At 47.4% G+C, this 17,898-nt stretch overlaps 1 protein-coding gene across 9 annotated transcripts in view; it reads left to right on the forward strand.

Annotated features, from left to right (window-relative positions):
• RABL2B (RAB, member of RAS oncogene family like 2B) overlaps positions 1–16,439 on the forward strand; it is a 32,515-nt gene extending 16,076 nt beyond the window's left edge. For 4 of the 9 annotated variants that reach the window (XM_046013215.1, XM_046013214.1, XM_046013216.1 and 1 more), the window contains 7 exons: positions 909–938; positions 2,034–2,113; positions 2,734–2,891; positions 5,860–5,971; positions 6,310–6,407; positions 6,721–6,804; positions 6,980–8,527. In XM_046013215.1, coding sequence (XP_045869171.1) covers positions 909–938; positions 2,034–2,113; positions 2,734–2,891; positions 5,860–5,971; positions 6,310–6,407; positions 6,721–6,804; positions 6,980–7,060 — 643 coding nt within the window. In that variant the 3' untranslated portion in view covers positions 7,061–8,527. Of the gene's footprint in view, positions 1–908; positions 939–2,033; positions 2,114–2,733; positions 2,892–5,859; positions 5,972–6,309; positions 6,408–6,720; positions 6,805–6,979; positions 8,528–16,143 lie in introns of those variants that run through there. The other 5 variants (XM_046013219.1, XM_046013220.1, XR_006819715.1 and 2 more) reach the window with 4 other exon arrangements.
• The last annotated feature ends 1,459 nt before the right edge of the window (positions 16,440–17,898 follow it).

The raw sequence follows: 17,898 nt of genomic DNA on the forward strand, positions 1-17,898 counted from the left end.
AAAATTTCATAAACTTCTTTCATGGGCCTCCCATTCTAGTTGAGAGGAATAGACTGTCAGTAAGTAAAATACTGACTGCCTCTGTTGTGATCACGCTCAGGGCAGAGATAGAGTACCAGGGGAGCTGGACCTTGTCTGTCACAAATAAGATCATAAGGGAGGGTGTCCTTGCTCAGGTGACATTTGAGCGAAGCCCTGAAGGACCTGCAGAATGTTAGGGACATGGTTTTTGGGTGACAGGCCAGCCTCCCTGGCATCGGTTTCGCATGAAGAAGCAGGGGGTGTTTGTTAGCACCGCGCTGGTGCGGAGGCGGTGGTACAGGGGCCTCACGTGCACTGCCGCACACACGTGTATGACGTCGGCGGTTTCACTGTGAGGGGCGTTAATTCTGATTCCTGTTCCAGGCTTGGAGATAGGGTGATGCCACTAACTGGATAATTCAGGAGCAGAGACAGGGTTAGTGGGTTAAAGAAACTCACTTTTAGATTTCTTGAGTTTATCGTTCACACAGACTTCTCCGGTGTAGATACGTGGCAGAGCTCCAAAGACAGGTCTCTGTTTCTTCAGCTCATAGCAGTGACCAGTTGTTGTTGGTCATTACAAGTGTGCGTCCTGTCTGGCTGTGTCTGCCCTGGAAGGTGGAGTCCCTGCCCTCAGGCAAAGCCGCTGTGGTTGCTGGATGGGTGTTACAGCTAAAGGGGGCCCGGGCCTTAAGGGGAGTCAGTAAGCTGGTGGGTGGGCAGTTCCTGGGCATTGTCCTGAAAGGCAGCTCCGTGGCTGTGGAGTGAATGGGGGAGGGGAGCCACAGGTGGCCCTATGTTGTCAGCCTGGAGGGGGTGATGCCTTGGGGCACGGAGGAGGGGGCTTGGAGCGTGTGTACCTGACCACCTTGACACTGTCCTTACAGACTCATGGAGAGGTTTCTCATGGATGGATTGTATCCTTCGAGGTTTCTGGAGCCCTTGTCTCTGCGACCCTTCCCCTCCTGCCCCCTCAGCCTCACTGTGCACCACTTAGCTGCCGAGGTCCGGGGAGGGGGTAGGTGAGTGAGTGCACGGGGTCCGTTCATGCTCATGTCTTGCCCGTGGCCCCGCACAGGATGGGTGCTGCGTCCTTTGGAGCTTCCTGACGTTTGCATTTGCTTTCTATCGGCAAGACGGGAGAATGGCTGTAGCTCCGGCTTTGGTGCCTGGATTCAAACTCCACCTCCTCCTCCTCCTGAGCTCTGGTAGCCTCTCTGACCTCAAAACTTGGGCTGACATTTCACACTTCTCTGGTGGGAATGAACTTTGTCAAACAGGACCCGCGCCCTCCTCCCGTGGATTGTCCGCACTGGGTTTGGAGGGAGACACTCCCTGGCAGCCAGGATGGCTTTAAAAAGCTTCCCGGATGGACCTACGGAGAACCATGGCAGGAAAGATCCCCGGAGTGACCCTCCTCCCTGCCCTGGGCCCTGCCCCCTCCCCCTCAAGGAGTCTGAGTAGATCTCGCTTCACTTCATACCACGTGCCCCTTCGCACCCACCCACCCACCCCCTGCGGCTTCCTGGCTAAACCACCCCGCACCTCGCAGCTTCGGAAGTCTCGTTCCCCAGGATTTTGTCAGGGTTTCACACACGGGCCGTTCATAAACAGCTTGTCAGCTGTCTGGCTTCTGGAGGGTTTTTTCCTGGGATGGTCACATGCTGCCTCGGTCTGGGTCTCCTCTCGGGCCCGTGGGGGCCCCATCCATAAAGGGACTAGGGCAGTCTGCATGATACTGCTGGGGACGGCTTCTCTGTAAAATTCCACTCTGTGTTGTCCCCGGCACTTAGACGGCCAGGACACACCCAGCGCCACCTGCCCCTCGCCTTCCCAGGGAGTTTGTGGCCATGATGTTTGAAGCTGATCCTCTGTGTGCAACGTCCGTTCAGTTTAAAATACGAAGAACTCCAGAAGGGAAAGGAGAGGGCCAGTTCATCTTCCAGGGCCCGCAGCCCAAGCACCTTCCCTGCCTGCCTTTTGTTCGTCTCTGCTCCTTAACCTGAATGCAGTCGGCCACAGCAGCTGTCCACATACGCCCTGACCCTGTACAAGCACACAGCCACAGTGGATGGCAAGACAGTCCTTGTGGGTAAGCAGCGCCAGGCCGGGCCATGGACTCTCGAGGGAGAGGGGAGGGGAGGGGAGAGAAGTCCATGGGAGAGAGGCAGGAAGGCAGTGAGACCTCCAGCAGAGAGCAGGGGTGGTAGGGAAGAGCCTGGGATCCTGGAGCCCAGGGAACAGGGGAGGAGGTGCACAAGGCCTCAGTTCCAGCTCTCTGACCTGGTATTCTAATTAACCAGTGGAAAGAAGTAACAGTTGTGATCTGAGTATTACTTTCCACAAAAGGTTTTGACTTTCTGTGACGTCAGCGCCTCCTGCTTGGCTAGGCCACGCATCCTGCCTGGCTGTGTCTACCACCTGTGGCCAGCACACGTGGGAAGTCAGCATAGTTCGACCTGGAAGGGCTCTGCATCTTGGGGGTGGGAGAACGGGGGGAACCTGCCTTCTCCCTCTCAGGACTTCCATTCTGCATGCTCCTCCCTCCTGGCCTGGCCACGTGTTTCCCTCTTACTCACTGCCATGCACACACACGTACACAGACCTTCCGTGGCACCCCCAGGTGCACTGCGTCCTGATGACGCACACGTGCGAGCTCTGCAGCCTTTGTTCCTCCCTGTCCTCCCACGTGTTGTGTCCCTGCACACACAGATCTGCACAGAGATGCTCAGCGTGTCCGGGTCTCTCTGCTCTCCAGCCGCACCAGACAGAGTTGTGTTCCTGTTGCAGACTTTTGGGACACGGCAGGCCAGGAGCGGTTCCAGAGTATGCATGCCTCCTACTACCACAAGGCCCACGCCTGCATCATGGTATGAGACCCGCCGGGCAGTGGACAAAGGCTCTGCGAAGCTTGCAGGGTGACCCAGCAGTGCTGAGCCCGCCTCACTGAGGCTGGGTACTGGGAGAGAGGGGATCAGGACAGCCTGGGGAGGTTCCAGAGTGAGAACATGCCCGGGTGAGCTTCTCTTCAAGTGGGGCTGGATGAGGGACCCCCATCCAGGGGTGGAGCACCTCCAGGGCCTCTGCATCAGGCTTGGCATCTAAGAGGCAAGGAAAGTCCTTCCCTGATGGGAGCCATCTGCTCCACAGGCTTCCAAGGTCCCCTCGGCCCCATCACCTGGTCCTACTCGCAACGAACTCCTCTCCTCTATGCTGTCTAAAACACAGTCTTCGGGGGCTCCCCATAGCCGCAGGGTAAAAAGTGCCATACAAGGACCTGAGGGAGGGCTAAAGAAGTGCAGGAGAGCTGGGCAAGCCTGTGTGCATAGGGCCCCTGCCCAGAGCCCCGGCTCCATTCTCCAGCTCCCTAACCCCTTAACAAAATCTCTTGACATTTCCCAAATTGTAATACTAGGATTACAATACTAGGATTACAATACTAGGATTACAATACCTGTAAGAGGACAGAACGAGAAGGCGACTGGGTACGGCACAGGGGGCAGTGCAGTCCCAGCTAGAGGCTCGCATGGTCAACGCCCCTGACCCCGGAGAGCAGGAGGGTAGAGCCCAGCCGTGTCCCACTTCTGCACTGGCATTTGGAGCTCTGAGCTGACCTCCACTCTTTCTCTGGGAGGAGCCTCCCCCCTACTCGGACACCTCTCCATCGGCCCCATTTGGACACTCCTCTGATGCCCAGGACAGACGGGTGTCTGTCCTGCCAGCATTCCTTCATGCCTTTCAGTGCAGCTGTCTGCTGCATGGGGCCTGGCAGGTAGAAAGTGCTCGCCTTGTGGTCACCATGTGGGATCCGATAGTCTCAGCAGGGGCTCCGCTCAGAGACGAGGGGGCTGCTCCTTGTCCCCACCAACTCTTCCTCAGCTCTCAAAACAAGATGGGACCTGGATGGAAGTTGACTGATGGTGATCGTGGGAGGCAGGCTGGTGTGAAGCAGATTCCGGAAAACTCACTACAAGTGTGATTTATAAGAAGTCTTTATTAGGGATTCAAGACAACGTGGTCATTTGTTGAAATGGGGCCTAGGTGTACCATGGAAGGGCCTCCCAGGCAGACCTCCTGCTGCCTCAGCTGTGACAGCTGCTGCCCCAAGCCCCCTGCCATGCAGAGTAGCCCCTGTGCTGGGTGAGGCGCATTTACTCCCATGAAGGGAGAGCAGCCACTCCAGCAAGTCCCCGGCTGTCCTGCATCCACCACTGCGCTGGGGCCGTGTGGGCCTGAAAGCAGGAGGCTGGCCTTTAAGGAGCTCTTGCCAGGGGTTTGAGAGCCCTGTCCTTGCAGCAGTCGTTACAAGCACGTCAGGACCCCTGGCCTCCCCTGCCCTTAGAGCGAGTCTGCTGTGCTTGGGCATGTTGCTATTTTAAAAGAGGTGAAAACTGTCCACTGTAAAATACTAATCAAATTACAAGGTACACAATAATAAAAGATAGTCGTTCCGACTCCGGCCAATGCAGTGAGAGGGACCACTGCGCTGTGCACCCCACTCCCCTGCAGTGGGTGGTCGTGCAGAATGGCTCCAGCTTCCCGATCAACCAGAACAACATGCAGACCGGGAGCCTTGAGGCCAAGCAGCTCCTTCCCTTCAAGCATCCGATTCACCTCCAGGCTGTGGGCGTGAGCCAGCGGCCACAGGCAGAGGTGTACAGGTGGTCCTGACGCGCAGATCCGGCCAGTGAAGACCTGCCACCTCCCCCGTGCAGACCGCCATCCGGAAGGCCGGGCCACCCTCCGCAACATCAGGCACGTGATCTGCAAGAACAGGGACCAGCCCGATGGGCACGTGGCTGCTGCTTGCGGAATCGGCACCATCCTGCACACCCTGACACCCGCGGTGGGGATGAGGAAGCCCGCTGCCCCGCCAAGAGCTCCTGGGCACCTGCCCCTCACTTCCAAAGTAATAAGGATGTTAACCACCTCCAAATAACAGGAACAGATAAAAATTACTTGTAAAAGGTTTAAGATACAAAATGAACAAGAGATTAAACAAAAGTTTCAAACTTAAAAGTACATGGATAGCAGGTGTCTGGATGGCTCAGTCAGTCGAGCATCTGACTGTTGATTTCAGCTCAAGTCATGATCTCAGGGTCATGTGGTCAAGCCCCGTGTCAGGCTTGTGCTCAGCAAGGAGTCTGCCTGAATTTCTCTTTTCCTCTCCCCTTCCCCCTGCTTGCACTGTCTCACTCACTCTCAAAAAAATAAAATACTTATTTTTTAAAAAAAAGTAAATAAAAATAATAATTTTTTAAAGTACACTGATAGTAACTATGGGGAAATCTTGGAGGCATTTAAAGTTATTACAAAGGAATTTTTTTAAAAAGATTTATTTAGTTATTTTAGGAAGAGCGTGTGCGGGCAGTGGAGAGGGGAAGGGCAGAGGAAGAGGAAGAGAATCTCCCAGGCGGACTCCCTGCTAAGCACGGAGCCCAACGTGGGACTCAGTCTGACGAGCCAAAGATCATAACCTGAGCCAAAACCAAGAGTCAGACACCCAACCAACTGGGCCACCCAGACGCTCCACATAAGGAATCTCAAGATAAATTTAAGCAATAACAGTAATAGACTAAGAAAAAAAAAAAAAGATTTAGAGTTTGCAACAGACTATACTGATTAGTACAATGATACATCGTAGTTATAATAGGTACACTGATGGCAAGATGACAAAAAAGGAGTAAACATACTATAGGCACCTTTTGGATGGGGAGGTTCTGGGGGCTTCCCTGGGAAGGGTGGGCCCAGGGCCGCTCAGCGGTTTGTGTGTGTCAGGTGTGGTGGTATGCAGACACTGATGGCCCTGAGCTATTTTCCGTCCTCTGTTCACTGCAGGTGTTCGACGTGCAGAGGAAAGTAACCTACAAGAACCTGAGCACTTGGTACACAGAGCTTCGGGAGTTCAGGCCAGAGATCCCATGCATCGTGGTGGCCAATAAAATTGATGGTGGGGCCATCCCTGCATCTGGGTGTCCACGCTCCATGGGGGACCCACCACCACATATTTCCTCCTCCATTCCTGGGGCAGTGAACCTTCAGTGATCTGTCCTCCTTCCCAAAATACAGCCCTTGTTTGCTCTCCATCAGTCTCTATCCAGTAAAGCCAACTGAGCCGATCTTTCCTCTTTCAAAGATACAGATCCCTGTTAAATGAACTCTTTCTAGGACATGTCCCCTGATTGCCCCTCCCTGTCCCACTTCTGGAATGGCCTCCGGCAACCCACTCTGCAGAACCCTCTCCCTTTCCCTTAATGGACAGGCCAATGTCCTACCTTCTCTTTACAGCAGACGTAAAGATGACCCAAAAGAGCTTCAATTTTGCCAGGAAGTTCTCTCTTCCCCTGTACTTTGTCTCAGCTGCTGATGGTACCAATGTCGTGAAGGTAACGGTGGGCTGCAGAGGTTAGGGAAGGCCTCGTACTAAGGGACCAGGGAAGCTGCAAAGAGAAGGGATGGTGGAGAGGACAGGCGTTGTTGCAGGGGCCATGAGTGGTGATAGGAATGGGTCCTGGTTTGTTCTGACAGTAGGGGAGATGATGGACCTGGGCTCAGCGGAAAAAGTACATTGATCGGGAGGTGAATTGAGGGGTGAACTTGCTGACTTTAGGGGTGGGGTGTTGTGTGGACATATGACGGGGACAGGGCACTGGGACCCACTGCCATGTCTTCCTTCCCACCACGGCCACCTACCCCCAGCTCTTCAACGACGCGATTCGATTAGCTGTGTCTTACAAACACAACTCCCAGGACTTCATGGACGAGGTTTTGCAGGAGCTTGAGGTAGGTCAGGGGAAATGTTGGACGGGATAAAGCTTCTCTGCAGAGGGTTGCAGAACGTAACTCAGTAGAGCGGCTCCTGCCAGCCCTCTGGGCAATGCACGCTCATCACGCATGCGCCCCCGGCAGAGTCAGACCCCCACATAGGGCCAGGCCTCACCTGCAGCCTTGTCCACAGAACTTTGATTTGGAGCAGAAGGAGGAGGAAGTGCCAGACCAAGCGCAGCGTGGCAACACAGAGAGCCCCTCCCCTTCCTGAGTCTAAGACGGAAGCCTCTCTCCTCGCGGACTTTGGTGGGGGTGTCCTTCAGAATACCCTCCGGTCAGCACCCCTGCAGCTAGGGATTGAAGAATTCTTGCCGGCCGTCCCCTCTCCCTCCTGCGAGCCCACCCATTCCGTTTGCCTCCCCGCCTACCGTGGCCCATGACTCCTGACCCTTCCACAGTTGTCCTCTCCCCTGTCCTCAGGAACCGGGGTGGGGTCTGCACCAGCAAGCACCCTTGGCTGGTGCAAGGCGGGCACAGTAGCCCCTGAAGCAGGGTTAGAGATCAGTACCCTCAGCCGCCCCAGCTTGTGCAGTGGCTGGGAAGAGCTTCAGAAACATGCTTTGTGTGTCTCTCCAATAAAAGGAAATCGAGGTGTTTTCTCACCCAGAATTGACCTTGGGGCCTACTCATTGCCTTTCCACCAAGGGAATGATTTCTAATCCCTGACGGCCACGGCTCCCATCCCTACAGTTTCAGGGGCACCCATCCTCGTTCCTCTTTCGTCTCCCAATGAACTTTTTTTCAGAAATGGTTTTGAGCAGACATCTGTTCCTGTCACAGGACAGGTTTGCCTTTAAAGCCCAGGGAAATGGGTGACGGGTCCTATCACCCTTAGCAGTACTGGGAAGCAAGCCCACGTGGATTCAGAGAACTTCCCTTCACAGTCCCTGTTGCAGCAGATGATGCTTTCCTGCCTTTTCTTAAGGACTGTTATGAGTACTGCCCCCGGGTGGGGAGAGGGGCACCCTGCTGCCTCCCCCACTTCTCTCCAGGACTCACGGGTCAGTAGTGTGTTTGTACGATCGCCTCACCCATCGTCGTCATCATTTCCGGTGCTTTCATTTGTATAGTAAAGTTCGAATTAACGTAAACATCGCATGTGTGTGCATGCTTGTAGGTCTGGATTTCACTGAGCAAAAAGCCCCAGGAGAGCCGTGATCATCAGCTAGACGAATGAGGGCCCTGCCTCCACCTGCCGTGTGAGGAGCCCGGTCAGCTCTGCCCTCACGGAGACCACTGCAGTGGAATTTAGTGGGTTTTGTTTTTGGTTTTTAAGATTTCCTCAGAGAGAGAGAGCATAAATGGGGGAGAGGGAGGAGCTGACTCCCTGCTGAGCAGGGTTAGGGCATGGATGCTGAGATCATGACCTGAGCCAAAGGCAGACACAACCAACTGAGCCACCCAGGCGCCCCGGACTTCAGAGTCTGAAAAAGAACAAGTATTTATTTGGGAAGAACAAGAAACAAGAACAAAGTTTATTTGCCTTTAAATTGCTAATACTTACGATTTCAACTGAAAATATTTACTTGACCCGGAATTTTGAGGAATGTGCTACCCTGGTGAGGTGGGCTTTTAAAAACTACCAAAAAGGGGGCACCTGGGTGGCTCAGTGGGTTAAAGCCTCTGCCTGTGGCTCGAGTCCTGGTCCCAGGGTCCTGGGATCAAGCCCCGTATCGGGCTCTCTGCTCGGCGGGGAGCCTGCTTCCCCCTCTCTCTCTACCTGCTTGTGATCGCTGTCTGTCAAATAAATAAGATCTTTATAAAAAGTACAAAAAAAAAAAAGCCCATTGGTGTTGTAAATGACCAATAAGTTTTTTTTTTTTTTACATAATGGCTTTATCAAGATTTGCTTCAAATACCAAAAAATTTCCCATCAGTATTAGTTTTACATAACCATTTTGCATCAGGTTCCGTCTGAGAGGGGAGCAGGAGAGGGCAGGAAGCCGGAAAGCAGCAAGGGTGTGGTCTTCCCGCCCCTAGGAAGCTCTAGAGGGCAAATTGCCCCCATAGAGTTGGTCCCACTTGGGACCAGGGGACCTTCCCGGGGTAGTCAGACACACGTGGGGGAGGGGGAGGTGATGGCACCTAGCCTCCATGGCCAGGGGCTTCCGCCCCCTGGCCACTTAGCAAGGGCAGCCCTCTGGGAACAAGGGCAGGTATAACCCTCAATTCTCACAGCAGCCAGGGGAGGACTGCCTGGGCAGGGTGCCAGGAGCATCTGTGGCCACCCACCCTCACATGCTCCTGGAAGTTCACTCCATCCTAAGACAGGGAACGCCACCCCTGGATCTTTTTTTAAGTATTTTATTGAGGTGAGACTTACATAACATAAAATTAACCATTTTAAAGTAAACGACGCAGTCCCATTTAGTACAGTTACAGTGCTGTTCAGCTCTCACCTCTCTCTAGTTCTAGATTATTTCCATCACTCAGAAGTAAAACCCCTTGCTCATCGAGCAGCTTCTCCCCCAGTAGCCTCTCCCCTCAGGTCCTGGCAGACTCTCGTCAGCTTTCTGTCTGGGTTTATACGTCCTGGATATTTCACATCAGTGGGACCCTACACTGTGACCTTGTGTGTCTGGCTTCTTTTACTTGACGTCATGTTTCCAAGATTCATCCACATTTTCAATCCTTCATTCCTTTTTAGGACTGAATACGTCCCATTTTATATACATCCCACAGTTTGCTTGCCCATGCTCGCTGGTGGACATGTGGGCTGTTTCTACCCTTCAGCGGCATGAATGTTGCTGCTACGGCCAGGACTGCGTGTGGGCTCACAGCAGGGGCCTCAGTGTTCCGATCTGGCTGTCCCAGTCTGCTCAGGCCGCCATCACCAATCACCGCAGACTGACATTTATTTCTCACAGTTCTGGAGCCTGCGAGCTCTAAGATCAGGGTGCCAGCAAGGTTGGTTTCATTCTGAAGCCTCTTTTCTTGGCTTGTCGGCAGCTGCTGAGTGCACACATGGCCTCCTCTTTGTGTTTCAGCAGAGATCTCGTTCTCGTCCCCTTCTTAAACAGCCACACAGCCTTTGACACAAAGCTCTATGACCCCATTTAACATTAATTACTCCTTTCAATGCTTGGACTCCAAATACAGTCACATTGACGGTTAGGACTTCAGCATATGAGTTCTGGAGGGCCATAATTCTGGCCATGGTACAGTGTATATCTAGGAGTGGGCCTACAGGGTCATATGGTAATTACATTTAATCACAATTAAACTTTTGAGGAACTTCCTGTCTTTTCCAAAGTGGAACCATTTACAGTCCTACAAACAATGCACAAAGGTTCCAATTTCTCCACTCCCTAGCTAGCCCGTGTTGTTCTCTACCTTAAAGACAAATCTAACCCATTTCTAGTGGTTGTGAAATGGCACCTCATTGTGGTTTATTTGCATTTCCCTAACGCCGTGAGGTTGAGCCTCTCTTCATATGCTTGTTAGCCATTTGTCAATTTTCTTTGGAAAAATATCTGTTCAAGTACTTTGCCTATTTTTAAATTGGATTGTCTTTTTCATTGTTGAGTTATAAGAGTTCTTTATATATTCTGGATCTCATCAGATTTATGATTTACAGCTATTTTCTCCCATTCTATAGATGGCCTTTAAACTTTGTGAATAATATTTTTGATGCACAAAAGTCTTTAATTTCTAAGAACTCCAGTTTGACCTTTTTTTCGCTTGTTGCTCATGTTCTTGGTGTCATATCTAGAATCCATTGCCAAATCCAAGATCATGAAGACTTAACCTTTATGTTCTTTTCTAAGAGTTTTATGGCTCCAGCTCTTACATTCAGGTCATTGATCCATTTTGAGTTATTTTTTGTCCATGGCATGAGGCAAAAGCACACACCTGTGCTTGTGGACATCCAGTTGTCCTGGCAGCTTTTCTTGCAAAGACTGTTTCTCTCTGAATGGCTTTGCCACCTTGGTCCCAGTTGTATGAGTTTATTTCTGGCCTCTCAATTCTATTCTGTGGTCTAGATCTGTAACTTCATAGTACAGTTTTGAAAGTCCTTCAACTTTGTTCTTTTTAAAGATCGTTTTGACATCTTAACAATATGAAGTCTTCCAATCCACGAACCTGGGATGTCTCTCCCTTTGTTGGAGTCTCTAATTTGTTCCAGCAGTGTTTGTAGTCTTCACGTACAAATCTTTCACCTCCTGGTCAAGTTTATTTCCCAGTATTCTGCGGATGCTATTTCCTTTTTTTATTGCTCATCACTGGTTATAGAAACACAGCTCACTTCTGTGTGTTGATGTTGTACCCTGAAACTGCTGAATTCTTTTAACCCTAGTTTTCTGTGGATACTTTGCACTTTCTATAAATAGAATCATACGTGCCTATGGAAAAAGTTTTTACTTATTCCTTTACAATTTGGAAGCTTTTTATTTCCTTTTCTTGCCTAATTGCTCTAACTGGAACCACCAGTACTGTGTTGAATTAAAGTGGTGAAAGCAGTTGTCTTTTCCTTGATCCTATCTTAGGGGGAAGGTTTTCAGTTCTTTACTGTTGAGTATAGTTTAGCTGTGGAATTTTTCTTGCCTTTATCAGGTATCATTTCATCTACATCATATCATTTGAGAGGTATCTACTTGTTTATAGTATTTTCTTATGTTTCTTTTTCTTTCTGTATAATTAGTAGTGATGTTACTTCTAATTTTTTATTTTAACTATCTTCACCTATTTTTTTGTCATTATAGCTAAAAGTTTGTCATTTTTGTTGATCTATTCAAAGAACCAACTTATGGTATAATTATTCCCTCTGTATTGTTTTTCTATTCTCTATTTCATTTACCTCTAATATTTATTCTTTCCTTTAGTCTGCTAGCTTTCGTCTGCTCTTCTTTTTCTACTTCCTTAAAGGGTAAAGGTAGGTTATTCATTTGAAATCTTTCTTCTTTTTTAACATAGACATTTATCACTATAAATTTCCCTCTGCACCTCGCCTTTGCTGCATGCCATAAATGTTTGCATGTTGTGTTTTCATTTTCATTTATCTCTAAGTATTTTCTATATACTCTTGTGATTTCTCCTGTGATCCATTGAACTTGTTTAAGAGCATTTCTTAATTTCCACATATTTGTCACTTTTCCAGTTTTTCTTTTGTTGTTGATGTCTGCTTCACCCATTGTGGTTGGAAAAGATACTTCATATGATTTCAGTCTTTTTAAAGTTCTTGAGAATTGTTTGTGGCCTAAAACATGGTCTGTCCTATGGAATGTTCCATATAGGTGTGAGAAGAATGTGTATTCTGCTGTTGGGGAGAGTGTGCTATGTGTGTCTGTCACAGGTTGTTCATTAACAGTGTTGTTAAAAGTCCTGTGTGTCTTTGTGGACTTTCTGTCTAGACGTTCCGTCCACTGTGGGCAACGGCGTGCCGATGCCTCTGACTAGTACCGTAGCGCTGCTTCGGTATGTTAACGTTTGCCTCAAATATTTGGAGGCTCTGTGTTTGGTGCATATGGGCATGTGTGTTTTTTAGAGTATCTCTGTTTGTGTTTTATCCTTTATACTTCTAATTATCTTCTTGATGAATTGGCCGTTTTTTCAGTATCTAATGCCCTTCTTTGCCACTTCCAACCACCTCGACTTCTGGTCCATCTTGTCTGATATGGGTATGTCCACACCACGTCTCTGCTGGTTACTGTCTGGATGATCTTTTCCACCCTCTCCCTGTAACCCTCTCTGTGTCACTGGGTCTCAAGCTCCTGTGGACAGATGCAGCTGGATCTTGTCTCAAACCATTCTGCCAAGCTCTGCCTTTAACTGGAGACATCCGCTCATTTACATGAGAAGCAATTTCTAATGCAAATGAGAAGGAAGGACTCACTTCAGTCATTTCCTATGTGTTTTCTGTGCGTCTTAATCTTCTCTGCGCTGAGTCCGATCTATTTCCAACCTTGCAAACATTTGACGAATCAAAAGGGTGTTGCTGTCATTTCTTAGCATTCTTTAGTACTTCGTACAGAGATTTTCAGACACAGGACAGTGACCGGCGACAGCACGTTGCAAGAGTTGCGAAGTCCTCGGCTACTTAACAAAACCGACCGTGACAACAAATTAAGGCAGCCCAGGACTTGCGCGTCCTTGATGAGGACAGAACCAGCAGCAAGTGATTCAAACAAACCAAATGCAAGTTTGTTTTTACACTTTTCATGTTTACTTTTAGTCTTTGCTTCATAAAGCCACTGATAATTGAGGCATCTTTCAAGCATGGGATTTCTTTTTTTTTAAGACTTTATTTATTTATTTGACAGAGAGAGAGAGGTCACAAGTAGGCAGAGAGGCAGGCGGGGTTGGGCGGGTGGGGGGGGGGGAGGGAAGCAGGCTCCCTGCTGAGCAGAGAGCTCAATGTGGGGCTCCATCCCAGGACTCTGAGATCATGACCTGAGCGGAAAGCAGAGGTTTAACCCACTGAGCCACCCAGGTGCCCTCAAGTATGGGATTTCTAAATTTTTTTTAAATTCTTATTTATTTGAAATAGAGAGTGAGCAAGGAGTGGGGCAGAGGGAGAGGGAACAGCAGATTCCCCGCTGAGTGGGGAGCCTGACATGGGGCTCTTGATCCTAGGACCCCGAGATCATGACTTGAGCTGAGCCACCCAGGTGCCCTGGGATTTCTACATATTTTAATAAAAAAGAAACGAAAAAGCCACAAACTACTTTGTTTGCCACAAACTCCTACACCAAAAAGGAAAATATGACCCAGCTGCATTATCCATTCCCCACACCTCAACAACAGTTTTAGATGTTTTTCTGTATACTTTGTCTCTTTTTTGCAATCAGTTCATTAATTTATGTAAATTAGGGAAACTGATTTATAATATCATCGCCTTTAAAGGTACCTTCTATATACTTCTCCCCACCCCCAGACGCCTACCAGATCTGTTGCTAAGGTGAATGATGATGCAATCAACTGTTTCAGGAATCCAAAGCGGTCTGCACTCTTAGATTCCTAAATGCTCAGTGATCTCAAATTTCTACCAGTGTAAACAAAAAGACTCAAGTGGTCAAAAATCGCATAGTTGGGGCTATGGTTAGTATATATATATATTATAGTTGGGTGGCTCAATCCGTTAAGCATCTGCCTTCAGCTCAGGTCATGATCCCAGAGTCCTGGGATCCAGAGCCCCATGTCGGGCTCCCCGCTCAGCAGGAAACCTGCTTCTCCTTCCCCCTCTGCCTGCTGCTCTCCCTGCTTATGTGCGCTCTCTCTCTCTCTCAAATAAATAAATAAAATCTTTTTAAAAAAATCATATAGTTTAAGAAAAATGTATCAGTACAAAGATTATTTAACTACAACTTTATTATGTATTTCAAGCTACAAACTCTCTTTAAACTGTCATCAAATTATAGTGCACACACACCGATAACAACTTAGGCTTGCTTAGGAACGCATCACTGCATTAAAATAAAAAACCTTCTAAACATTTCATAATATAATTTGCTCCTAAATAATTTTCCCCGGGGGAAAACAAGCATTCTATGTTCTTTAAGAATTAGATATATAAGTGAACTGCTATGTATTCATTTAAAGTCCAAAGAAAGGGGCACCTGGGTGGCTCAGTGGGTTAAAGCCTCTGCCTTCAGCTCGGGTCATGATCCCACAGTCCTGGGATCAAGCCCCGCCATCGGGCTTTCTGCTCAACAGGGAGCCTCCTTCCCCCTCTCTCTATGCCTGCCTCTGCCTACTTGTGATCTTATCTGTCAAATAAATAAATAAAATCTTTTTAAAAAGTCCAAAAAAAAGTCCAAAGAAACCTAAAGACAAAAGTTTTTTCTAATAATGCAATACAGGTATGCATGATCGTTGTCATTAATCCAGTGAGAGGATGAAATGGTATAAATAGAGTCGATCTCTGGTAAGTATAGTTGCAAAATATTCTAAATGGAAAAAAAATGACAATGACAGTGATTTCAAGGAAAGAAGCACCAAAGTGAAGAGAAGGTTGGAGAACAAGAACATGGACTCTGACAGTGGAGTGAGACGGGGTAACACAAAAATGCGACCTATGGAACAAAAACCAGTCATCTACTTTGTCTTAACAAAATGGGCAGAACACAGACGAGGAAGAGAGCCTGGATTGTTTAGAATTGCGGTAGACCTAGACCAACAGGGAATGTGGTACAATGATTTGATCTCGTGAGGAAATGAATACAATGAAATGTTGCAAGCCTTGATATCAATAATAAAACATTAATTCAAAATGCATACAAAACACAAAGTCTGGATTTTCCCCCTTAGGTTTGTAATAAACTTGAAACCTCTGCTCAGTACATTTACTTTCCTAAGCCGCCTCTGTGAACATGAACTATTCAAAGGCATCCCTACTGGACTTTACAGTTCTCAACTCAAATTAAAAATTTGCCTTTTGGGGTGCCTGGGTGGCTCAGTGGGTTAAAGCCTCTGCCTTCTGCTCAGGTCACGATCCCAGGGTCCTGGGATAGAGCCCCACATTGGGGGCTCTGCTCAGCAGGAAGCCTGCTTCCTCCTCTCTCTCTGCCTGCCTCTCCACCTGCTTGTGATCTCTGTCTGTCAAATAAATAAATAAAATCTTTTTTTAAAAAAATTGCCTTTTTCCACTGCCTTCTGCTCAGGTCATGATCCCAGGGTCCTGGGATCCAGTCCTGCGTTGGGCTCCTTGCTCAGCAGGGAGCCTGCTTCTCTCTCTGCCTCTGCCTGCCTGTGTGCAATCTCTCTCTCTCTCTCTCTTCCTCCCTCTCTCTGACAAATAAAGAGAATCTTTTTTAAAAAATTGCCTTTTAACCTATACTGAGGTACATTTTATTTCCATCATAAGGCAGTTTTAAGACCTCTCTAGTGGTATATTTTAGAAAGCTTTGAAAGGGTTTTTAATTAATACATAACATTTTTTTAAATCTTGGTTTTTTTGGATGACTATAGTACTGACACATGATGGATTTAAAGAACAATATGGTAACTACATTATACAGTTTAAACCAATGCACAGCTTTAGGAATATAAGCAAAATAAGTTGCATAGTTCCAAGCAGTGAATGAATAAAGAAGATAGGTGATTTCTCCCCTGTGGCCATTCATTAGTTTGCTTTTAGCAACCTGGAAGACATTGTCTCCTTTGAGTAGACATTCTGGTAAGTCTAGCTGTTTCTGAGCTTCCTCAATAGCTCTCAAATCGCTCAAGTAAGTGACTGTAAGAATCAAAGTTCTTTTCTGATCTGAAGCCGCCAAAGGTGGATGCATTGAAGACACCCAGGAAGTCCCCTCTGAATAGTCTCCATCAGTTTTTCAAGGGATTTTCCTATTCTTGCAGGCTGGGTGCCTTCCTCCACCCGTCACCAACACGGGGCCTCTCCACGTGCAGCACCGGCCCGGTCACAGTGCTCGCAGTGAACACATGAACCGCGGGACCAGCACCTGTTCAGGAACACTAACAGTGCAGACGCCCAGCTCCTTGGAGCAGCTTGCCTGACCCACCTCTGGAGCAGCCCGGCACCCCCAGCAGAACTTGGCCAGTCGCCTAGGTGGGCGCACAGTGCAGGGGGTGCACCTAGGACAGCCTCTCTTATATTTTTCTGTCCCTCCTTTTCTCCATTCTTTTGTATTTGATTTTTTGGCATCCCTACTGGACTTTATTTTTTCCAGCTTTTTAATTAAAATATAAATAACAGTTTACCATTTTAACCATTTTTAAGTGTACAATTACACTCGGTAGCTTTAATAAAAATCATATTACTGATGATTCACACACCTGTACCCCTGAAGCAAATAATACATTAGATGTTAATAAAAAGAGAAAAGAAAAAAGAAAATTCACAGTATTGTGTGACCACCACCACTATCAATTCCAGAACTTTTTCATGATCCCAATCAGAAACTCTGACTATTAAACAGTAGGTCCCCATTCTGCCCTCCTCTGGGCACTGGTAACCTCTATTCTACTTTCTGTTCCTTTGAATTTCCTATTCTAGATACCTTATATAAGTGGAATCATACAATATTTGTCCCTTTGTATCTGGCCTATTTCACCTGGAATATTATCAAGGATCTCTCATATGGTACCATGTGTCAGAACTCCACTCCTTTTCATGGCTGAATAATATTCTATTGTACGTATATACAGCATGTTTATTCATTCATCTGTTGATGGACACGTGGGTTGTTTCCACTTTTTGGCTACTGTGAATAGTGCTGCTATTAACACGGGTGCCGACGTATCTTTGGGTCCCTGTTTTCAAGTCTTCTGGATATATATCTAGGAGTGACATTCCCGGGTAATATAATTCTGTGTTGAACTTTTGAGGAACTGACAAACTATTTCCGGAGGGAATGCACTATTTTACATTCCTAGCAGCTTAGAAAGCAGCAGTGGCATAGCGGGGAGCGTAACTGCCTTCCTAGCAGCTAACGGGTGTGGGATTTAGAGGAATTTAGGGGAATTGATTGCGGTGATGGCTGCAGAACTCTATGAATCTCCTAAAAGCCACTGAACTACACCGTTTAAATAGGTAAATTGTAGGGTACATGAATTATTTTATCAATATAACTGTTAAAATATATATGATCTGCAAGAAGTAGACAAATTTACAATTATATTCCAAGATTTCAATAACCTTTCTCAGTCATTCATAAAACAAATGTACAGAAAATCAGTAAGGATATAGAAAATGTGAACACTATCTACTGTCCTGAACTAATTGACTTTTATAGAATATTCCCCCCAAAACAGAAGGACATACATCTCTTTCAGGTGCACCCAGAACACTTACAGAGACAGACTATGTCCTAGGCCATAAAACAAGTCTCAGAAAGTTTAAAATGAATCAACCTATTCAAAATATGTACTCTGACCATAATATGGAATTAAATTATAACTCAATAATGGAAATATTCCCAACTATTTGGTAACTAAATGACATGCTTCTAAATAATTCATGTATCAAATATGAAATCAAAAGGGAAATTAGGAAGTATTTTGAACTAACTAAAAATGTATAACGTATAAAATGTGGTATGTCACTAGAGCGATCTTAGTCAAATTTATAGTGTTAAATACCTATATTAGAAG

The sequence above is a fragment of the Meles meles genome, chromosome 7, assembly GCF_922984935.1.
Source record: "Meles meles chromosome 7, mMelMel3.1 paternal haplotype, whole genome shotgun sequence".
In the NCBI taxonomy this organism is placed as follows: domain Eukaryota; kingdom Metazoa; phylum Chordata; class Mammalia; order Carnivora; family Mustelidae; genus Meles; species Meles meles.